At 48.2% G+C, this 23887-nt stretch overlaps 1 protein-coding gene across 4 annotated transcripts in view; it reads right to left on the bottom strand.

Annotated features, from left to right (window-relative positions):
• Positions 1–23887, bottom strand: part of NOL6 (nucleolar protein 6) — an 80798-nt gene that overhangs the window by 26478 nt on the left and 30433 nt on the right. For all 4 annotated transcript variants that reach the window (XM_038402226.2, XM_043515010.1, XM_038402228.2 and 1 more), the window contains exons 19-23: positions 18682–18845; positions 16753–16905; positions 13170–13267; positions 3959–4083; positions 3408–3497 (exon numbers count right to left, since the gene is read on the bottom strand). In XM_038402226.2, the coding sequence (XP_038258154.1) occupies positions 3408–3497; positions 3959–4083; positions 13170–13267; positions 16753–16905; positions 18682–18845 (630 nt within the window). The remainder of the gene's footprint in view (positions 1–3407; positions 3498–3958; positions 4084–13169; positions 13268–16752; positions 16906–18681; positions 18846–23887) is intronic.

Here is a 23887-nt window from a genome sequence, read left to right as displayed (position 1 = left end):
ATCACAGCATCCAAAATGCAGGAATTCTACTGGGTAAAGCTCTAGATAAAGCACTGGCAACCAACAAATTAACTTCCTCTGAAACAAGAATTCAAGGAATAGGCAGCAACTAATGGGGCTTCCCCACAAGAGGCCGTTCAGAGACCGGAGGTTTAAAAACAGACCTGCTCTGGAATGGAAAGTGTGGAGAGGGGACCAAACGAGAACTCCAGCATCAGTTAATGACTGCAGGGTAAAAGATAAGGGCAGCCAAGTGAGCATCATGTGTTAATCCTAATCCAGCAGACTATGATGTGGAACAAACCAAAGGGTTTAGATGCAGAAAGAGGTGCTGGGGAGAAAATAGTGTGAATAAATGATGGAGAATGGATTTAACGACTCAAGTTGGTGAAGACACAACCACATTTTCGATCTATGCCAGGAACAAAATGACATCACTAACACAAGTAGGGAGTCCTTATAAAAAATAGTTCCTATTCTCCAGGACATTCTGGATAGATGGACCTATGTGCCTGCATAGACCCACTGACTTCAAGAGGGTTCTCGCCACATAGGGAAGATTGGGCCATAGCTCTTAACAGCGAGCAGATAAGAGGATCTGAGCCAATCAGTGACATGCACACAAAGAGAACACACAAACAAATGTATTGCACCACGGACAGTGATATTTGAGGAGACACAAGGAACTATGGATGGTGGCAGCATAGAAACAGAAAAAAGGAGACTCAGAACAGATTTTCAGGAGAGAGAAGTGTGACTCTGGGTATTATGATCATCGAGGTCTAATCGTTTCTCAGCAACTCTTCAATTTGTTAGTGTAGACAAGACTTAAATATCACTGTTAACCATTTTTGCTGCTGATCGTTTTAGCAGGAACAGACAGCTCCTCTGGGCTTGTAGGAGGAGTTCAGGACTGTGAGCCGAGCTTAGGGCAGAGTCTCGCCACTTCCCACACATACACGGTACAACCCAACGCTCAGATCTCCCTTAGACTTCTCTTGCTAAACTGTACTGATCTCATTATGTACCTATACCATTGTGCTCCCGTCTAACAAGCTAAGCAGGGTCCACCAAGACAGATACATGTTTAGGTAGGGTCACCATGCGTCCCGAGAGCAAACGGGACAAATGCCCACTTTGTCAAAGAGTGGGGTGCAGAGGAACATGGGAAGGGGTGGTGAACAGTGATTCCAGCTCCACGCAGAAGGGAAGGCAGGGCTCAGGCGGCAAAGTAGGCAAGGGCATCGAGCGAGCAGCAATGCCAGCTCCAGCCTCATGCGGGGGGTGCACGGAGGGCTCGGGCGAGCATCCACACCAGCCTCGTGCAGGGAGTGGGGCCCAGGCCAGCCCTCCTCCGGGGGGAGGGGGAGAAGGGAGAAGAGAAGATGGCTCAGCTCCATACAGGGGAGGGGGAGCTCAGGCTAGCTCCATGCAGTGTCCCGTTTTCCTTTTGGGAAATATAGTCACCCTATGTTTAGGAGGCCTCCAAGGAACACTCGACTTCTGCAGGAAGCGACACTGCCCAACCAAGACAGATTTTCATACAAATGCCCAAGCCTGGTTTTAGGGGTGATATTTTTCTGCTGACAGGTTAAACCTGAGATCCTTTTGCAAGAGTAGTGGCATGAGCCCCAAAGTCCGGGCCACATTGTTACTCCAGTCATTACATTCTGCCTCCCGAAATTCCACCTGCACTTTCAGTTAAATGCACCATCCTTCTCTTCCCTTTCTGAACGTCCGTTTAACGCTGCTGTGCTCAAACGTTAAACTGCTGTCACACTGCATCCCAGAGGTGGTTTTATTTCAGTGGTGGAAGAGCAATTCTGTACATCCCCTGCCTACCACACAGGAATGCAGGTGGCTTAATCCTCACGTGGGGAGTTTCAGACTCCTCTGAGCAATATTAAGCACCTCAAACACAGCAGGGAACAGCTACGGAAGATCATTACTGACCCCACATGGCTCTGGCCTAACATGAAGAGTTTTTCCATTTACAGAACAGCTGTACGGTACATGTAATCATCCTCACTTTCCCAATGCTTGTCTGTGAAGAGGATCAGCTGCCTGAAGCAAGCGCACCCTCTTCTGGGCTCTTTGGAGAACGGCCACTTCCAGAGCAGTTATTTTTCAGAATACAGCTCCCGCTCCATGATGCTAAGTAACTCAGACTGCAGCATAAAGAGGAGGAGGAAGACCCGGGAGAGCGAGCTAAGAGACTACCATTTGGCACTAATTGCCCATTTGGCACAGATTGCACTGAAAACGGCCCAGCACCGATATGGAGAAACTCTACAAGCGCCCCACAGGGATCAAACTTGGCTCTCTCTTCTCTCAACAATATTTACCCTTGTCTTGGGCCTAACAGGAGGTGAAAATTTTTTCAACCAAGACAGATTTTCATACAAAAATGGACTTTTTTCAACTTTTTGGCTAAACACTGACAATATTTTTTAGGGGTTTTCCTCCCTCCTGCCCACAAAAATATCACGTCACCTGATGAAATGAATAGACAGCAGGTTTAAAACAAACAGAAGGAAGTACTTCTTCACACAACGCACAGCCAACCTGTGGAACTCATTGCCAGGAGTGTTCATGGATGATAGGTTCATCAAGGGCTATTAGCCAAGATGGTCAGGGGTCCAACCCCAGGCTCTGAGTTTCCCTAAACTGCTGACTGCCAGAAGCTGGGATGACAGGGATGGATTACTCAATAAAAATGCCCTGTTCTGTTCATTCCCTCTGAAGCACCTGCCATTGGTAACTATGAGAAGACAGGACACTGGGCTAGATGACCATTGGTCTAACCCAGCATGACCATTCAAATAAAGCACAGGGCAGGGGTTCTCAAACTGTGGGTCACGACCCCGTTTTAATGGGGTCGCCACAGCTGGTGTAAGACTTGCTGGGGCCGAGGGCCAAAGCGGAAGCCTGAGCCCCACCCCCCTAGAGTCAAAGCTGAAGCCAGAGGGCTAAATCCCTCGGTAGCGAGGCTCAGCTTCGCTTCAGCCCTGGGCAGTGGAGCTCAGGCCCCCGCCTGAGGCTGAAGCCAGGGGTGGCAGGGCTCGGGTGGGCTCAGGCTTTAGTTGTCCCCCGCCCCAGGATCGTGTAGTAATTTTAGCTGTCAGAAGGGAGTTGTGGTGCAATGAAGTTTGAGAATTGCTGGCATAGGGAAAGGATGTGGGCAATAACCCCAGCTGCAGAAACAGCTAGAGACCACTCACCCCTGCACAGTCCCTCCAGGGCAGGAGTGAGGCACAGCAGGGTGAGGGTGAAGAGCTCGCACGGCTGCCTCCATGCTGAACCTGTTCTGGGGCACGGGGATGCCCATCTCCAGAGGTGGCGCATGCAGCTCCTTTCACCAGCCCCAATTCACAGGAACGCTCTGCTCAGGTGTGCTAAGGAATTACCTTCACATCCTGGCTCCCAAGCGGGTCCGTGAGCTGCTCCTCCAACGCCCGGAGGGATTCCAGCGCCAGCACGAGAAGGCGCTGCAGGATCTGAGGAGAGGCAGAGAGTTGGAGGGTAGAACCAAGGACAACCCCAGACATCACACAGCCCCTGCACTGCGATAGGGACACCTCACTAGGTGCTGGGGCAGGTGCCCAGCTCCAACAGGGGCAGAGAAGACACACTGATCTCAGCCAGACAACAGTGCTACAGTGAGGGGCATGAGGAAGGGAGGGACAAGGGAACAAGAGCTGGGGGTCAGTTGGGGGCATTGCTCAGGCGCAGGGAGTAAATAGAGCCTGCACAATACATGCCTCCTGGGTAGTGGCATCTCTGCAGCAGGCCCAGCAAAGAGGCACATCTGGAATAACCCTGCCAGAGGAGGGTGGATGGGAATCAGAGCACTCCAGTGCAAGGAGATCTGAGGGGGAAGCAGAAATTACTCCTGGCTGGCTGCAGGCAGGCACCCCAGAATAGCAGGAACAGCTGGGTGGGATGACGCCTGGCTCACCTGCGCAGAAGGCCGCTCTTTGGTCCACACTGAGCTCCGCTTGTCTCTGGGGGTGGCGATGAACATGACGGGGAGGTGAGGCCGGGCAGCCACAAACTCGTTCCTGATCTCGGTGTAATCTGCATCTGGGGAACAAACCCAAAAGCAACATCCAAAACCCTGTCCATCAGCCCTGCCCGGGTGCCAGTCACGTCTCTCTTTGCCCCCAGCAGCCCTGCCCAGCACACGCAGCATGGGAAGCCACCACTCTGCACTCTCGTCATAGGAACACAGGACTGGCAGGGGGACCTCCAAGGTCCTAAATTTACCCAAAGCCAGTTTATCCCCATTTGCAATTGAACCAACATTGTCCTTTGGCTGCCACAGCTCTTCTCCCTCCCTGGAGTTTACCCTCCCTGATGTATTTACAGAGGGCAATCGGCTCCCCTTCGGCCTTCATTTTGCTGAGCTAAATGAGGCAAACTTCTTCAGTCTCCTCTTATAAGACAGGCCCTTCATCTTTCTTGAATATGGGTGTTCAGAACGGGTCACCAAACACAAGGCTGAGCAGGGAAACAGTCTGGGATATGGGCAGCAACCCTAGTCTGCATTTTCTGACTCTCTTAAGTTGGTCAAAGCCAACACCTGAAGTGGAGAAGTAGTGTGAGGAGATTGTGGGGGTGTATAGAACAGCACCAACTAAATACAAAGCCCACAGACCAATCCTGGCCAAGATGCTTCCACTGACATGGCCCCAAGGTCACTTGCAGCCAGTCTGAGGTCAGGGATACGTACAGCATTATCACACACTAGCGCTGAAATCTCCAGCACCACTGACCCTACAGTCAGTGTTTGATGCCAGCTGAAATAGCTTACGAAATATAACAACTTCAGCCAGCACTCTGTGCCAATGCCTGGGGGTGCCACTGGCTCCCCTTCTCTGCATCCAACGACTCCACTCAGCAAAAGTACCTGGTTACAAACATTCCCCTCCCGGGCTCACCAGACTTTGCATAAGAGGTTTCACCCCACACATTAAAACAGCCGAGTAATAGGCCCCATAGCAGACATTAAACTCTGAAATGTCTAGAGTCTTCAAACTACTGCAGAATTGCTACCTAGGCACAGAGGCTTGGGGCTAACCGGGAGATCCCCTGTGTGCCCATCAAGTGCGCCTACACTGCAAGGGAAGGTGCATTTGTAGTACAAGTAGGCATATCTGTGCTAGTTCAAAGTTAACTAGTTCACATACCAGTAGCGTAGATGTGATGGCAGGGTTCAGCACAGGCTAGCAACCAGAGTACATACCTAGGGTCCTGGGCAGGCCTGTACTCTGGCAGCTGGCCCACAAAGCCATGTCTACACTACTATTGTTACCCAGGCTAGCTAGACCAAAGCTTGCACAGCTATGGCTATTTGTGCTACAATCACACCTGCCACGTGGACATATGCTCAGAGCTCCTGTCATCAGACACGGTCCTACTTCGGGGGTGCACAAGATCTTCAGGAAGTGTCCCCGGTTTCTTCTTTACAAGCCCAGCCACGGGCCCCTCTCTTGGGCAGGCACAGTACAGAACCTAAGAATGGCCATAACTGTCAGACCAATGATCCATCTATCCCAGTATCCAGATAGAGGCCAATGCCAGATGCTTCAGAGGGAATGAACAGAATCAGGCAACTTCAAGAGATCCATCCCGTCATCCAGTCCCAGGTTCTGGCATTTGGAGGTTTAGGGACAACTGGAGCATGAGGTTGCGTCCCCGACCATCTTGACTAATAGCCATTGATAAGCCTATCCTCAGGAACTGATCTAGTTCTCTTTCAAACCTCTCTCTTTCAAGTTTTACTTTAGGCCTTCAAAACATCCCCTGACAATGAGTCCCAAAGGTTGACTGTATGAAGTACTTTCTCATGTTTGTTCCAAACCTGCTACCTATTAATTTAATCAGGTAACCCCTAGTCTGGTGTTAGGTGAAGGGATAAACAAAACACTTCCCTATTCACTGTCTACACACCATTCATGTCCGCTACCATATCCCCCCCGCGTAGTCGTCTCTTTTCCAAACTGAATAGTAACCGTCTTTTTAATCTCTCCCCACATGGAAGCTGTTCCATCCCCCTCATCATTTTTGTTGCCCTTCTCTGCACCTTTTCCAATTTGAATATACCGTTTTATTTTTAGATGGGTGACCAGACCTGCACATAGCATTCAAGATGTGGGTGTGCCATGGATTTATATAGTGGCATTATGACTTTGTCCCATAGATCTTGGAAAGCATGAAACAGAACAAAATCTTTGAGTGTTGCTTAAATTTCATGCAAGCCAAGGAACAGGACGGAACTATTTTTACTCATTGATTGAAATGCATCTTTTCTCCCAGCGTCAGGGCTTCTCTACCTAGCAGCTGGCTTGGAAGGACACCTGCGAGGAGCCAGGAACAGCTTAGAAACCTGGGTGCCACATGGGAACTTGCTACACTACACACAGCATGTCATAAGGCTTCGGGATCCATGCTCAGTTGCTGGGTCAGTTTCCACAGGCCTGTGGATATAACCACTGGGAAGCTCTGTTACAACAGCTGCAGGTCAAGAAAGGTTTAGAGATGGCCATTAAGGGGAAGAGTCACAAATAGGGCTTAGGGCCCAATCCAAAATCCACTGAAGTCAACGGGAGTTTTAAGGGTTTTGGACCAGGCTCTCAGGACAGAATGTAGCCTTGGCATCACTATTATGGGATGGCTGCTCCGTAAAATTACCTTACATTTCACCTCCACCGCGCTCGTTCAACTACAGCCCCCGTGGGGAGCTGCTACTGTTGAGGGGCCGCAACATGAAATAATTTGGTAGCGCTAAGTCCAATCCCCACAGAGTTAGACATCCCACAGGGCAAAAAATCGTACGCCACAGGTAACCCTCGCTGACTGTCACAGCCAAGGCACCAAGGCCTAAGCTTTCTTCTAACCCCTTCCGAGTGGTCACTGCAGAGCAGAATTGAACCTTGTTGGTAGGACAACAGGAACTTAAAATGGAGCTACGTGTAGAACGGGTTCTGCAGATCAATAGAGAGCTTCAGTCACCAACGTGGTCAAGCTGGAATCTTCTGTCAGCACTAAATTCACTCTTAAGGCTCCTTTTGTCTCTAGCCACTACGTTTATAATTCACTATACTAACTCTGCACAGGGATCATGCCACCGACCACTGAAATGCAGCCACCTCCGAGTGGAGCATGGCACCTGTTTAACAGTGAACAGCAACACCATGTAATCATTTTTAGGAGGGGAAGTTTTCTTTCAAGTCTCTTCCCAAAAATACCTGTTGCTGGTGCAAAATGGCTGCTATATTCCACCCAAAGGCAGTTGCATTTCGAGGCGGGCAATTCTTCACAAAGCAGTTTAACATGTAAAAAATTTTGGGATGGATGGCGGCTCTATATGCAGGAGTTATTGTTAATAACTAGAGCAGCACAACTGTGTGAGGCATCAATACTGTAGAACTGTTGAAATTGAATAGAGCTACTCAAAAACTTTTTCATCTAAATACACTTTTGTCCTCTGAAAAATGGTTTTTGAACCAAACCAAAAACATTTTTTTGTTTTGTCTGAGATTTTCTTGATTTAGATGAAAAAAAAAAAAAACTTTCAGTTTTGGGTAAACATTTTTGGTTTTCAAAAACCGAGTTTTTCCCTCTTCTTTTAAAATCAAAAAAAACTTTTTTTCTCCAAAAATTCAGTTATGTTTATTCCTACCCTAACACTGAGAACTATACACTGGACCCTCGCTAGAACGCAGGGTTTGGGATCCATGCCAAGTACCCCATTATAGCGGGGACCGCGTTAAAATGAAATTGGCATCAAAACTAGCAAAATTAGCAGTTAGAAAGGCGCTTTGCCTCCTGCCCCAAAGCTGCTGTGGCCGGAGAAAGGCACCTCTCCCGTCCCCAGGTTGCTGGGGGTTAGGGTTAAATTTGGGATCCATGGCCGTGACTGCATTATAACCGAATTCACGTTATATAGATGCACGTTTTAGCAAGGGTCCAGTGTATATATGGCTTGTTCTCACTGGGAAGCTGCAGAGTTTATGGCCAAGTGTGGCTCTCAAGTAGAGTTATAAAATATTTTCATACTGTTTCTTTTGACCAGTAAAAATATTTTTACAAACAGACAATATATTAAATAGTTAGGGCTGTCAAGTGATTAAAAAAATTAAATCACGATTAATCGCACTGTTAAACAATAACAGAATACCATTTATTGAAATAGTTTTGGATGTTTTCTACATTTTCAAATATATTGATTTCATTTACAACAGAACAGTGTACAGTGCTCGCCTTATATTTATTTTTGATTACAAATATTTGCCATGTTTAAAAAAAAAAGTATTTTTCAATTCACCTAACACAAGTCACCACCACCACTCCCATAACTGCATTGGTCATTAGGGCACCATCACTGATGAGCAATCAACCAATTGTCTCCACCCCTGACGATTGTGTGTCAGTACTTGAGTCTCCGTGAAGTCTATTCCGGTCCACTCGTATGTTGTCAATCCCTCTCTTCTTCTGTCTACCTCTTCTTCTCTTCCCCTGTACTGTCCCTTGGAGGATGATCTTTGATAGGCCAGATGATCTTGTTACATGGCTGTACCACTTCAGCTGGCGCTTCTTCACAGTTGTCAGGAGGTCTTCATTAGTGATGTGGTCAAAGTAGGAGATGCCCAGGATTTTACAGAAGTATCTCATCGCTACTACTTGTATTTTCTGTTCAACTTCTGCCATAAGGGTCCACGTCTCACATGCATACAGTAAAATGGAGATGACCAGTGCGTGCAGCAATTTGTTTGGATTCCAGGGAGATGTTCTTGATCCTCCAAATTGGCTTTAGCTTTGCCACCATTGCTATTGTTTGTTCAGTTCTCGCCAGAATTTCTGCCTTTGATCCTTGATCAATGACAACTGCCCCCAAATACTTGAACTGTTTCACTGTCTCCAGCTCTTGTCCACCGACAGTGACATGTGAGCTGATCCAGTCATGTTTGTTTGTCACCAGCTTGGTTTTCTCTGCACTGATTTCCATGCTGTATTTTGTGGAGGTTTCATCCAGTTGTTTCACAAGGTTAGCAAGTTCATCTTCGCTGCCTGCCAGGCAGTCAATGTCATCAGTGAACCAAAGATTTGAGATTGTTCATCCCCCAGTGCTGACTGATACGTGATCTTCTAGGGCATCAGTCATTATGTGCTCCAAGTAGATGTTGAACAGTGTGGGCAAAAGAAGGCAGCCGTGCCGAACTCCAACAGTTGTGCGAAACCATTCTCCTATTGTGCAATTGACGAGAACTGCACTGCTGGCCTTGGCATACAGTTGCTTAATGGTAAGAATAAGCTTATGACCAACATTGTAGTTCTTCATGGTTTCCCAGAGAGCTTCATGCCATACTCCGTAAACCGCCTTCTTGAAGGCGACAAAGACACGGTAGATGTTCTGCTGATGTTGTAAGTACTTTTCACATAGAACATGAAGATTGAAAATCTGTTCTGTGGTACTTCTTCCAGCATGAAAGCCAGCCTGTTCTCAGCGATGATACTCTCCACTTGCGGCTTCAATCTGTTCAGTAGGACTTTCAACATCACTTTGCTGAGATGGCTAATCAAGCTTATGGTCCGGTAATTTTGACAATTGCAGGTTGCCTTTCTTTGGCAGAGTGATTATTAGTGACTGTGTCCACATGGAGGGACACTCACCGGTCTGCCAGATCTTGGTGAGTGTATCTATTACTATTTCTTCTCCGAATTTCGTCAGTTTGGCTGAGATGTTGTCAATACCTGTAGCCTTTCCGTTCTTGAGTGATTTCACAGGTGTCTCCACTTCACGCAGTATTGGAAAGTCATCCTGCTCCGTTGAATCTGGGCTATTTGTCTGGTGGTTATATAGATCTGAGCAGTAATTTGTCCACCTATTGATGATGTCCTTTTCTTCTCCAAGATTGTTCCCTTCTTTGTCTTGAATTGTGTTAGCTTTGGTCCATCTTTCCTTCATCGGATCTTTTACAATCTGGAAGGCTAATTTGCTATTTTTAATATTGATCCCACTCTTCAATTTTAGAGCATTGTTTTTCAATCCGTATCTCCTTGGCCACCTTCTTTCCTTTCTTGATCTTTCTGCCAATCGCTCTGTACTGATCAGCCCCCTCAGTGCTGTTCTTATCTCTCTTGAGTTCTTTTCTGTCTCACATTTGTAGTATTTTATTTGTGACCCAAAGTTTTGTCTTCTTACAGAGTTTCCCAAGAATGTCCATTGCTGCCTCATTCATTACAGCGTTGAAACTGTTGGTCATGGTTTCTACGTCTTCCTCTAGAGCAAGCAGCAGATCAAATTTTCCACCGATCATTGCTTGCAATGACTCTGCAATGCTTTGGTCTCTAAGTCTCCGAAGTCAAACTTGATTCTGGTGAACTTTGGCCTGATGATTTTCCTTAGCTGCAGCCAAAAGTTTAGCATCACAAGGTCATAATCACTTCCAATATCAGCACTAATACAAGTACTGTAGTGCAATCTCTTTAATCATGAAAGTTGAACTTACAAATGTAGAATTAAAGTACAAAAAAATAAACTGCATTCAAAAATAAAACAAAGTCCGCTCAGTCCTACTTCTTGTTCAGCCAATCGCTCAGACAAACAAGTCTGTTTACATTCACAGGAGATAATGCTGCCCGCTTCTTGGTTTACAATAATCACCTGAAAGCGAGAGCACGCGTTCACATGGCACTGTTGTAGCCGGCATCACAAGACATTTTATGTGCCAGATGCACTACATATTCATAATTCCCTTCATGCTTCAACCACTGTTCCAATGGACATGTGTCCATGCTGATAATGGATTCCGTTCAATAATCATCCAGAGAAGTGCAAACCAACGCATGTTCATTTTCCATCATCGGAGTCAGCTGCCACAAGCAGAAGGTTGATTTTCTTTTTTGGTGGTTTGGGTTCTATAGTTTCAGCATCCGAGTGTTGCTCTTTTAAGACTTCTGAAAGCATGCTCCACACATCATCCCTCTCGGATTTTGGAAGGTACTTTCGATTCTTAAACCTTCGGTCGAGTGCTGTAGCTATCGTGAGAAATCTCACATTGGTACCTTCTTTGCATTTTGTCAAATCTCTGGTGAAAGTGTTCTTAAAACGAACATGTGCTGGATCATCATTCAAGATTGCTATAACACGAAATATATAGCAGAATGAGGGTAACCCAGCGTAGGAGACATACAATTCTCCCCCAAGGAGTTCAGACACAAATTTAATGAATGCATTTTTTTTTTTTTAAAACGAGCGTCATCAGCATGGAAGCACGTCCTCTGGAATGGTAGCCGAAGCATGAAGGGACATACAAATGTTTAACATATCTGGCACGTAAATACCTTGCAATGCCAGCTACAAAAGTGCCATGTGAAAGCCTGTTCTCACTTTCAGGTGACACTATAAATGCTGCCCGCTTCTTATTATCTCCTGTAAATATAAACAAACTTGTTTGTCTTAGAGATTGGCTGAACAAGAAGTAGGACTGAGTGGACTTGTGGGCGAAAATTTTTACATTGTTTTGGTTTTGAGTGGAGTTATGTAACAAAAAATAATAAAAATCAACATTTGTAAGTTGCACTTTCACCATAAAGACATTGCACTACAGTACTTGTATAAGGTGAATTGAAAAATACAATTTCTTTTCTTTTTTTTTTTTTGACATTTTTACAGTGCAAATACTTGTAATAAAAAAATAAAGTGAACACTGTTTATTTTGTGTTCTGTGTAGTATCTGAAATCAATATATTTGAAAATGTAGAAAATTACAAAAATATTTAATAAATGTCAATTGGTATTCTATTGTTTAACAGTGTGATTAAAACTGCGATTAATTGCAATTAATTTTTTTAATCGCAATTAACTCAAAAAATTGTGATTGACAGCCCTAAAAATAATACCAACACTAGCTCCTATATAGCACTTTTCATCCACAGATCTCAAAGGAGGTCAGTATCCTCAACCCCATTTTACAGACAGGAAAACTGAGGCACAGGGAGTGGTGGTGACCAGCCCAAAGTGACCCAGCAGGCCAGTGGCAAAGCCACAAATTGAACTCGGGTCTCTCAAGTCCCAGTTCAATGCCCTATATGATCATGTCCACATAGCATCCCAGGTGGCGGTGCTTGTAAACATATCTGACAATGAATAGACTAGAGCTCAGGTATTGCCTGGAGGCAAACTATGTCCAGGAGGAAATGAGCCAAACGCCTTGGAAATCAGAGACAGCTACACCAAGAGATCTAAGCAATAAAACAAAACACCTACCTTCCCCCACCCCCAAACACCTGGGGGATTAAGACATGAAAACCTACACGGGGAAAACAGAAGAAGAAACCAGCCCGCATCCCATGCGCTTTGAACCCCAGATAATCTGCTGCTTGGGTTTCCAGCCAACCACTCCAACGAGGAAGGCATTCCCAGCCAGAGCGAGCTTTGGTGACTGGTAACAGGATACGGAGATTTTCAGCTTCTGCCTCCAAACTGGCCCAGATCAGCGGCAGCTGAAAAGCAGCTTCTCCCAACAGCTGCTGGGTAGCTGCAGTGAAACGACAGCAGGTGGTCTTGATTTGGTTCCTAGCAAGGTAGCTGCTCCCACCCCCAAAATGGCAACCCAACCAGCCTCTGAATAGGCCAAGTCCCTGGCCTTTCCCCTCTTCCTGAACACATACACAGGGATCGTACAAAGACCCTTCCCAGAGGATTTAACTGAGGTAACATGACCCTGAGGCAGGACGGTACGAAGGCTTTCCTCACATGGCCCAGTCAATGCACCTGTCTCCTGCTATGGAGAGATCTCCCAATAGTGAAGTCTCCATGGCAGCCACAGTGCTGTTAGGGCCAACAGGGATAGTGATTTTTCTCTAACCTGTCTACAAGGAAGCGAGGCCCATCCATCTTATTCCATAAAGCCTGCCTGCCAGCCACAACAGATGCAGGCCACTTGGGTCACAGTGAGCCCCAAAACCTTGTGGTGGAAGGTTCCATATACCCCATTCCCAATCCCGAGCCACCTATTAGAAGCATCATCTGCAGGGCTCTCACAGAGAACAAGGCAGGCCAGGATCTGCTGGCGTCTCATCTCACAGCCAGACCTGAGCCAAGGGCAGCCAGAGGACATGCTGCACAGCACCATGGGCCGCACGGGGCCCTATCGACTCACCTTTGAGGTCAGCGTTCAGGTTAACGATGAGGGGGCTGTTCTTCCAGTCGAAGGCCGTGAGCAGGTGGAGGAAGCGAAGGAAGCCCACCTGAGGGGAGCTGCAGGCAAGACAGAAACCAATGTAACGGGTGAGAGAGAGAGAGAATGCTCCCCCTGCACAGAGAGGAGCTCCAAGCCAGGCGGTGGTACATCAACGAGGCAGGCTCTGTTGGGGATCCACAGAGAGCCCCAGCTAGGGGAGCTAGGAAGGAGCCTCCTCACAGCCAGGGACCATGGGCATTTTGGCCTCTCTGAGAGACTGTTCATTAAAGTCAGGTGGGAGCCTCTCCCCATTCATGTCCCTGCAGCTGAAACCAGGAATGGGGCAAAACGTTCTCCTCGGTCCTCTCCATCTCCTGTGCCTGCCTCTTCCACAGAGAGGCAGTTTTGTCTAGTGGTTACAGCAGGGGGGCTGGAGTGAGCCACTCTTGTAGTGGGCAAGTCACTTCACCTCTGTGCCTGTTTCCCTCCCCATAAAACAGGGGACGATACTTGCCAGGACCACAAGGCAACGGACAGGTTTAATTAAATGCTTTGAGAGCCTCAGACGAAAGACTCCCTGGCAGTGTGTGGCATTATAAACAGCACAAACTTACGTGGAGAAATCGGATCCCGAGTGCAGCTACAGAGCGACTGGGAGGTCTCTCAGTTCCACACAGGGATAAAACGGATCATTATTTTAAAGCCCAGTGGGGTTCTGTTGAGTCCAGAGCTAGTGTAGGATTGGTCTCTATGGTAGATTTACTAGTGTTTTCTTCCATCTAGCTTTAAACATACCAAGTTTCCCCGGCTAACTAGCCAGCCTTCCGCTGCAAGCATGAAGCTGCCAATGGGTGTGTGGAAGCCATCTCATCAACATCATGAACCCAGGAGTCCCGACACCCATGCCCAGAACACACTGCCCCTGTCTAGAAGCAGGACAGGAACAGCAGATGGGAGTAACTGGGGTTCACGCTGTCCCAGCCTCACATTCAGCTGCAGGAAAGCGAGAGTTTGACCCCAACCAAGGATTCCCTCTCAATGACTCAGAGACAAAAATAAACATGACCCCAGCTAGGGCAGCTCCGAGGATCACAGGACACAGGAACACACAGCGCTACAGTTGTGAACCCCAGAGGGATGGTTAATACCAGGGGAACTGCACAGATGTTTATTCTCATAGCCCCTTAGTGTGACTGCATCTCCAGAGCCTCCCCATACCTGGCCTGAGGCACACATCCCCCTTTATCTCCCATGGCACAGGGCTTCCACAGGGCAGCCCACAGCCCTTCTGCAGCCAGGCCCGTTTGCTGTTGGCAGGGATGACACTGAAGTTACACTGGAGAGGCTGCCCCTATAAAGAAGCAATGCAAAGCACATTTTCCTTCCTAGCAGCTGTGCAGATAATGGCTGAAGGCAACAGTCTCCCAGCATTACCCAGATGCCTCGTGCCAGCGACAGTCACCCCGAACACAGACTGGGAGAGCTCTGTTCCTAGAGGGCACAGCATGCTGGGACCAGCCAAGCCAGGCACCAGAAGAAATCAGGGCCCCCGAGGAAGTAACTGCTCCACCCGCCTCCATCCATACCGATCTGATTGAGCAAGGGAGCCAAACCAAGCAAAGCCATAGACTTCGGCGATGCAGTGAGGGGGCCAGAAAGAAAACCCAGGAAGCTCTCCAGGCTCAGACACACTGGAGTCCTCTGGAGAGCAGCGCCTGCTTAGTCTGTGCCATGGGCTCTCGGACCGCTGCCCTGCGCACCTCGATAAAGGGAGAGGGCAGTCCCAGGATGGAGAAAGGCGCAGAACCATTAACCCGCCCTTCCCCTCCGCCCTGACCTGGAAAGACACCGCCCCTCGCAGGAGAGCGGGGGCCTGGCTCTCCATGGCTAGTTCAATCCCTAGCCAGGTTACTGGGCCTCACTCTTCCCTGCATCCCATCTCCTGAGCGAAGTCGTTGTCAGCTACTGACCAGCCCATGATCTGGGTTTGAAGCATCTGCCAGCGCTGACCCATGTTATCCTGCCTGGCTAGTGACTTTACTCTGATTTGTGTTCTTGGGGCAGGGCTGCACCACAGCAAATAGCCAGTACCACAGAGTCTAACTATTACCATGATGGCCTTTGGCCTCTCTGCTGGGTCTGCCAGCCAGCGGGCTAATCCGAGCCACTGGTGAAGAGCGAATCACGGGGAACTGGGCTGGGACTCAACACACGCATTTTGGGTTGATCACAGCCCTCAGATGGAAACACAGTTCATTTGCTGATGGGGCCCAGGGTCCAACTGGTGGCCTGGAAGTGCAAGGTCTCATAGCTAGGGCCCTACCAATTTCACAGCTGTGAAAAACATGTCACGGACTGTGAAATCAGCCCTTCCCCATGAAATCTGATTTCCCCTGCTGCTGGGAGCTCAGGGCTCCCAGCAGCTACTAGTCTGGCTGTGCTGGGGAGGGACAGGAGTTGTCTTTCCCCTGCACGGCTTCTGTTGGTGGGGAGATCAGACCCACCTCCAGAGACAGTGCAGAAATGAGGGTGATACAGCGGCACTTCTATGCTGCAGCAGACTGAAAGCTGGGCTCTGGGCTTCCATGCCCCCCACCCTTGGCTTCTGCCATGGTGCCAAACTCAGGGCTTCCTCCCCAGGCTTCCCCTCCTGGCGGCGGCAGCCAGGGCAACCCAGGCTCGGGGCTTCATCTCCGAGTGGCTCCTGCCAGGGCTGGGGACTTCCACTCCTGCCGGCTGTAGCCTGGGTTCGGGGCTTCTAGGAGCAGCCCAGGGTGGTGGTTTCTTCCCACACAGCTCCTGCCAGGGCTCAGGGCTTCCGCTTCTGGGGCTTCTTCCAGGGCTGGGGCACCCATTTTCCCTGGGGGAGTCCCCATATTGCCTTAATCTGTAACTGGCCTCAACCAGCAGGTAGGAGACCCAGGCTGGGGTGCTCCTGGCAGCATGGGGGAGATCCTACCCACATGCACCCCCAGGAAGCTCCTTTAACTGCAGGAAGCTCGGAGGCCAGCTCTGAAGGCAGTACAGAAATGAGGGTGGCAATTTTCGGGACTCCCCCCCCCCCACAACAATTTTGCAAACCTCCCCCTCACCCCAATGCCATTTTGGGTCAGGACCCGCACGGTTACAACACCCTGAAATTTCAGATGTAAACATCTGAAATCATGAAATTGACCAATTTTAAAGTCCTCTGGCCCTAAAGTTGACCAGAATGGACCGAGAATTTGGTAGGTCCCTACTCATAGCCCATGGTGGCTCAGGGCTTTGGACTAGCCACCCATTCAGCTTCTCAGGACTGAACTGGTCCCCAGCTGCGCTTCATTAATAAGCCATTAAAATCATAGTATGTGCTAGGGCAGACTCCCAGCCCCCGCCCTCCTCCCACAGCTGCCCGGGCAGATTCCCAGCCCCCACCCCCCGCCCTCCTCCCACAGCTGCCCGGGCAGACTCCCAGCCCTGTCCTCTGTTCCCTCACCCAAAGCATCCCAAGAAAATGGGATGTGAGTTGGAGGGAGTTAATCCAACACAAAAAGCAGGGAGGCCAGAGAACCCTGGTTCTCACCTCGGCGGGGTGAAAGGTGCGGGGTGCAGGAACAGAGACGCCGCCAGCAGATCCACGCATTCATCCGAGAGGCTGTCACTCAGCAGCTGGGCGCAGACCCAGCGCTTGGCTAGCCGGGAGGTGCCGCTGAAGGCGGGGTGTTGCTGCTGGAGCCTGCAGGGAGAAGGAAGATAAGCAGCAGCATCACCTTGTTATTCCAGTCACCCAAGCCACCCCAATGACCTCTGAGTGCAGAGCTGTGAGTGGACGGATTGTTTGCTGCGAGCGAGCTGCAGGCACTGGGTTTGCTGGGATTTTCTGGAGAGGGAAGGGGGAATGGGTCAGTCTCATTCACTCTGTAGCGACTGCCCAGACCCACTGGTTGTCATAACCAGAGGGGAAGGAGTCTCAGATCTAGCAGAAAGCCGCCAATCAGTTCCCTACCCACAATGCACTCCTCTCTCCCTCTGCCTCCCCCCCCCCCACAGTGCTCTGCCCATTCCTCATAGGTGTAGAGAGCTGAAGGACCAGTTCCTGACTGACACTGAGCCAGAAAGAGTTATGCAATTAGCAGGCTAAACGACCCAAATGCAACCTTTAAAGACATATTAGAAAAGTATGTAAATGGTCATTAGGACCATTCCTTATAAATAGCTAACATAGCCATGTCCGATAGACTAGAGCTTTGAGATGCAAACCTACATTGTTAGGTAATTAGAGGTAAATACTAAAAGGTATTTTTATGTGTTTACTTATATCTTGTTAGAGATTAACAATGCAACTAGATGGTTCCGGTCTGTTACTATATTCTATTGATTAAGAGATCAAAAGGGATTTATTAACATTTAGATGGTGTAATAATACCAGTGCCTATATTTCTCTTTGAAGTTTGTAGTAAACTATCTATGAACTGCTTAATGGATAGTTATCTTATGCTGATGAATGCAACTAGTTACCTATGCAACTCCTTTCTCTTCATGTGCCAATATATATTTATGCCTGTAACTGTAATTTTCATTCCATGCAGCTGAAGAAGTGGATTTTTTACCCACGAAAGCTTATGCCCAAATAAATCTGTTAGTCTTTAAGGTGCCACCGGACTCCTCATTGTTTTTATGGATACAGATTAACACAACTACCCCTCTGATACTGTGTATACACAGGAAATAGAACGTTTTACCTGAAAGCCCAAGGAATAGCTGCTGTCAAGAGGCTATTGATAGCCTGCCAGTGATCTATAAAATAACTCCGGGGCCCCGATCCTGTATCTCAGATCTGCTAAAGTTTGGTCAGGGGAAACCTGAGTCACGAGATGGAGTTCTCCAGCTCCAATCTGGATTGCCCTGCTATTTCCCATGGAAGAAATTGAACAAACTCTTTATATGGACTGCCTATTCGGATTATAACCTAAATGAACTGATTCTGGAAATAACTTTGTGCAACTCGGCAGCTCACTATCTCTACTATGGAACTGACCGATGAATAATCTTTTAACCATAATATTCTCTTTTTTTAAAAAATAAATCTTAGTTTAGTTAACAAGAATTGGCTGTAAGCACGTATTTGGGTAAGATCTGAAATATTCATTGACCTGGTGAGTAATGTGTCTGATCTCTTGGGATTGGTAGCACTTTTTATATGATGAACAAGATTTTTCGTAATCTTCATCATATTTGACTTGGCTGTCTGAGTGGGAGCTCAAGGCTGGGCTGCTTTAAGGGAGCTGTGGTTTTGGCTTCTTGGTAGCCAGGAAGGTATTGTAGATGCTGTTTTGTTGCTGGCATGGTGAACCTAATTATGAGAATAACCACTAGTTTGGGGGAATCGCGTGTCCCATTCTTTGCAGTTTTCCCCCATTAAGCAATTTCAGTATGGCACCTCCAGGCATCAATGATCACACCAACCCCTAATGCACTCCCCTCCCCGTGCGGGGCATACCCTCTTCCTTACCCGTGCAGAGAACTGGTCAGGTAGGGCAGGTGGAGTGTCTCCAGCTCCAGCTGCTGAGACTCCTCTGTGTCCCTGTACTTCAGCATCCCCTCCGGAGTGACCACCTCCTTCAGGATGTGGGGCTCCCTGTGGTAGGCCACTTGGAGACGGAAAACATAGCCATCCTGAGAGAGGGCGAGAGTGAGCCACGGTGGGTGGGGGCAGGAGCCCAAAGCAACATACACAGGCTATGCCTTGAGTTTCGTTACAGCCCGAGCCAAGGTACGTCCCTCTGAGGCAGGGATGATGCTGTATCTCCAAGTCAAGGATGCAGAAGAGAAGAGTTACTTATTAGTATCTGAGGTTCTTGGAGATGTCTCGTCCCTCTCTGTTATCCACTGTGGGCATGCACGCACGCCATGTGCCCGGAGCTGGAAAAGTCTGAAAGCAGCAACTACTAGTTTGCATATGCACCCTGGCTCACCTGGTGCCTCTGACCAAGGAGATAAAGGATACAGAGGGCCGACCACCTCTCCAGTTCCTTCTCCACCACCAAGCACAGAAGATCCAAAGCAGAGGGGAAGGAGGGTGGGTAGTGGAACACAGAAAGGACCACGCATCTTGAAAAACCTCCAGTTATTACAAGGTAAAATAACTTTTTCTTTTCTTTTTTTGAGTGCTGGTCCCTCTCTGTATTCCACTGTGGGCAACGGACAAGCAAGACTTCGAAAGGAGGGGAGTGTGAGGTCATGGATGGCAGAGCCAAACCAAGGACTGCCATTCCAGAAGATGCAACAGACAGAGGAATCAGCTACCAAGATATAGCATCTCACAATAGTGTGAAAGCCGCTCGAGGTACCCACCTTGCAGATATCAAGTAAAAGTCACTTATTGAAGCGACACCATGGCCATTGCTTGCACTCTTGTGGAATGAGCTCTTACCCCATGAGGAGGGGAAAGATTGGCCAACAAGTGGGCTGTATTTTGCTTTGCCGAGATCCATTTGGAGATTCTTTAAGAGAAGATAGCCTGACCCCTGACCCTTTCCACTTTGGTGACAAACAGTCAAGGAGAATTTCTGACTGGTTTTGTACTCTGCAGGTAAAAGGCTCAGGCTCGCTGACCATTGAGGGTTTGGAGCCTCCTTTCTTCTGACAGTGTGAGGTTTTGGGAAGAACACAAGTAAGTGAACTGACTGGTTCAGGTGAAATGCAAACTGCTTTGGGGGAGAATTCAGGGTGTGAACTTAATGAAATCTTGTCCTTATGGAATATAGGGTAAAAAGGATCCGCCATCAATGCTCCAAGCTCACCAACCCTCCTGGCTGAGGTGCTGGCAACCAGGAATGCGACCTTCATGGGTAAGAAAGACAAGGCGCAAGAAGCTAATGGTTCCTGACTGTTTGGGAGATAAACAGGTCCTTGGCGGCGTTTCCCCACGGAGTCAAAATATTGTTCATCACAGAGTTGTGTAGCTCCCACTCACGATCAACAGCACAACGTCTGCTGAGAAAATCCACTAGCACATTCTGGTTTCCAGGGAGGCAGACTGCCAATGCAACTGCTCCGCAGACTGACCGCTTCTGCACACAGAGAAATGGATGTCACTCCTCCCTGTTGGTTGATATAAAAGACTGTTGTGATGTTGTCCAACATCACAATGGCACAGTGACCTTGAATGAGCAGGAGAAAAGCTTTGCAAACCCTTTGAACAGCCCGCAATTCCAGAACATTGATGTGCACCCTGGACTCACAAGCAGGAGAGCGAAAGAGGGGAGGGCTCCTGCCTCAGACTAAGACAGCAGGACAAACAGCGAGTTATCTCAAGTGCCTATAAACAAATGCAAGAAGCCTGGGAAACAAGCAGGGAGAACTGGAAGCCCTAACACAGTCAAGGAATTATGCATGTGATTGGAACAACAGAGACTTGGTGGGATAACTCACATGACTGGAGTACTGTCATGGACGGATATAAACTGTTTAGGAAGGACAGGCAGGGCAGAAAAGGTGGGCGAGTTGCACTGTATGTAAGAGAGCAGTATGACTGCTCAGAGCTCCAGTATGAAACCGCAGAAAAACCTGAGAGTCTCTGGATTAAGTTTAGAAATATGAGCAACAAGGGTGATGTCGTGGTGGGAGTCTGCTATAGACCACCAAGACCAGGGGGATGAGGTGAACGAGGCTTTCTTCCAGCAACTAACAGAAGTTACTAGATCGCAGTCCCTGGTTCTCATGGGAGACTTCAAATCACCCTGATATTGGCTGGGAGAGCAATACAGCGGTGCACAGACAATTCAGAAAGTTTTTGGAAAGTGCAGGGGACAATTTCCTGGTGCAAACAACTAGGGGCAGAGCTCTTCTTGACCTGCTGCTCACAAACCGGGAAAATTAGTAGGGGAAGCAAAAGTAAATGGGAACCTGGGAGGCAGTGACCATAGGATGGTCAAGTTCAGGATCCTGACACAGGGAAGAAAGGAGAGCAGCAAAATACAGACCCTGGACTTCAGAAAAGCAGACTGACTCCCTCAGGGAACTGATGGGCAGGATCCCCTGGGAGAATAACATGAGGGGGAAAGGAGTCCAGGAGAGCTGGCTGTATTTTAAAGAACCCTTATTGAGATTACAGGGACAAACCATCCCGATGTGTAGAAAGAATAGTAAATATGGGAGACGACCAGTTTGGCTTATCAGTGAAATCCTTGCTGATCTTAAACACAAAAAAGAAGCTTACAAAAAGTGGAAGATTGGACAAATGACCAGGGAGGAGTATAAAAATATTGCTCGGGCATGCAGGAGTGAAATCAGGAAGGCCAAATCACACCTGGAGTTGCAGCTAGCAAGAGATGTTAAGAGTAACAAGAAGGGTTTCTTCAGGTATGTTAGCAACAAGAAGAAAGTCAAGGAAAGCGTGGGCCCCTTACTGAATGAGGGAGGCAACCTAGTGACAGAGGATGTGGAAAAAGCTAATGTACTCATTGCTTTTTTTGCCTCTGTCTTCACGAACAAGGTCAGCTCCCAGACTACTGCACTGGGCAACACAGCATGGGGTGGAGGTGACCAGTCCTCTATGGAGAAAGAAGTGATTTGGGACTTTTTAGAAAAGCTGGATGAGCACAAGTCCATGGGGCCGGATGCGCTGCATCCGAGAGTGCTAAAGGAGTTGGCAGATGTGATTGCAGAGCCATTGGCCATTATCTTTGAAAACTCATGGCGATCGGGGGAGGTCCCGGACGACTGGAAAAAGGCTAATGTAGTGCCCATCTTTAAAAAAGGGAAGAAGGATCCTGCGAACTACAGGCCAGTCAGCCTCACCTCAGTCCCTGGAAAAATCATGGAGCAGGTCCTCAGGGAATCAATTCTGAAGCACTTAGGGGAGAGGAAAGTGATCAGGAACAGTCAGCATGGATTCACCAAGGGCAAGTTATGCCTGACTAATCTAATTGCCTTCTATGATGAGATAACGGGCTCTGTGGATGAGGAGAAAGCAGTGGATGTGTTGTTCCTTGACTTTAGCAAAGTTTTTGACAAGGTCTCCCACAGTATTCTTGCAGGCAAGTTAAAGAAGTATGGGCTGGATGAATGGACTATAAGGTGGACAGAAAGCTGGCTAGATTGTCGGGCTCAACAAGTAGTGATCAATGGCTCCATGTCTAGTTGGCAGCCGGTATCAAGTGGAGTGCCCCAAGGGTCGGTCCTGGGGCCGGTTTTGTTCAATATCTTCATAAATGATCTGGAGGATGGTGTGGATTGCACCCTCAGCAAGTTTGCAGATGACACTAAACTGGGAGGAGAGGTAGATACGCTGGAGGGTAGGGATAGGATACAGAGGGACCTAGACAAATTAGAGGACTGGGCCAAAAGAAATCTGATGAGGTTCAACAAGGACAAGTGCAGAGTCCTGCACTTAGGACGGAAGAATCCCATGCACCGCTACAGACTAGGGACCGAATGGCTCGGCAGCAGTTCTGCAGAAAAGGACCTAGGGGTTACAGTGGACGAGAAGTTGGATATGAGTCAACAGTATGCCCTTGTTGCCAAGAAGGCCAATGGCATTTTGGGCTGTATAAGTAGGGGCATTGCCAGCAGATCGAGGGATGTGAACGTTCCCCTCTATTCAACATTGGTGAGGCCTCATCTGGAGTACTGTATCCAGTTTTGGGCCCCACACTACAAGAAGAATGTGGAAAAATTGGAAGACATCCAGGGGAGGGCAACAAAAATAATTAGGAGGCTGGAGCACATGACTTATGAGGAAAGGCTGAGGGAACTGGGATTGTTTAGTCTGCGGTAGAGAAGAACGAGGGGGGATTTGATAGCTGCTTTCAACTACCTGAAAGGGGGTTCCAAAGAGGAGGGATCTAGACTGTTCTCAGTGGTAGCAGATGACAGAACAAGGAGTAATGGTCTCAAGTTGCAGTGGGGGAGGTTTAGGTTGGATATTAGGAAAAACTTTTTCACTAGAAATGTGGTGAAACACTTGAATGTGTTACCTAGGGAGATGGTAGAATCTCCTTCCTTAGAAGTTTTTAAGGTCAGGCTTGACAGAGCCCTGGCTGGGATGATTTTGTTGGTGTTGGTCCTGCTTTGAGCAGGTGGTTGGACTAGATGACCTCCTGAGGTCCCTTCCAACTCTGATATTCTATGATTCTCTGACTCTCTCGATGTCCAGGGCTATACAGTTGTCCTTCTGGACTCCCCAACCCAACAGGGGCGTGTTGGTAATGATCCTTCTGTCCAGAGTGGAGGCGACAAAGGGAACATCAACACATACCCTGCTGGGATTCTGCCACCATGACAGGGATGGTATCACTTGGACAGGAACAGTCACTATGGTGTTCACAGACTGCCAGTTTGGCAAGTACACTGTTCGAAGCCACACTTGTAGGCAACAGAGATGGCATCTTGAAAATGGCATGACATCACCACATGAAGCCATATGACCTAGGAGAGAGGAAAATCTTGACAAGTATTGGGACGCTGCTTATGATCTGGTAAATAAGATTGGTCATAGCCTGAAACCTGTCTCAGTCACAGCAAGGGCTTGCCTGCTGAGGATTTAAGGATGCCTCAATAAAGTCTAAGTCGGCATGACGCAAGCTCAGACTTTTTGGCATTTACGCTGACCCCCAAAGAGGAAAGGGATAGCAAGATTGTCAAGTCAACACATAGGTCTCTTGGCATGACCTGGCGACAAGGAGCCAATCATCGAGGTAGAGGAAGACAGTGAC

Source organism: Dermochelys coriacea, chromosome 5 (genome assembly GCF_009764565.3).
Source record: "Dermochelys coriacea isolate rDerCor1 chromosome 5, rDerCor1.pri.v4, whole genome shotgun sequence".
NCBI lineage: Eukaryota > Metazoa > Chordata > Testudines > Dermochelyidae > Dermochelys > Dermochelys coriacea.
Note: the sequence above shows the minus strand (reverse complement) of the source record. Positions and strands in the feature narration are given on the sequence as shown.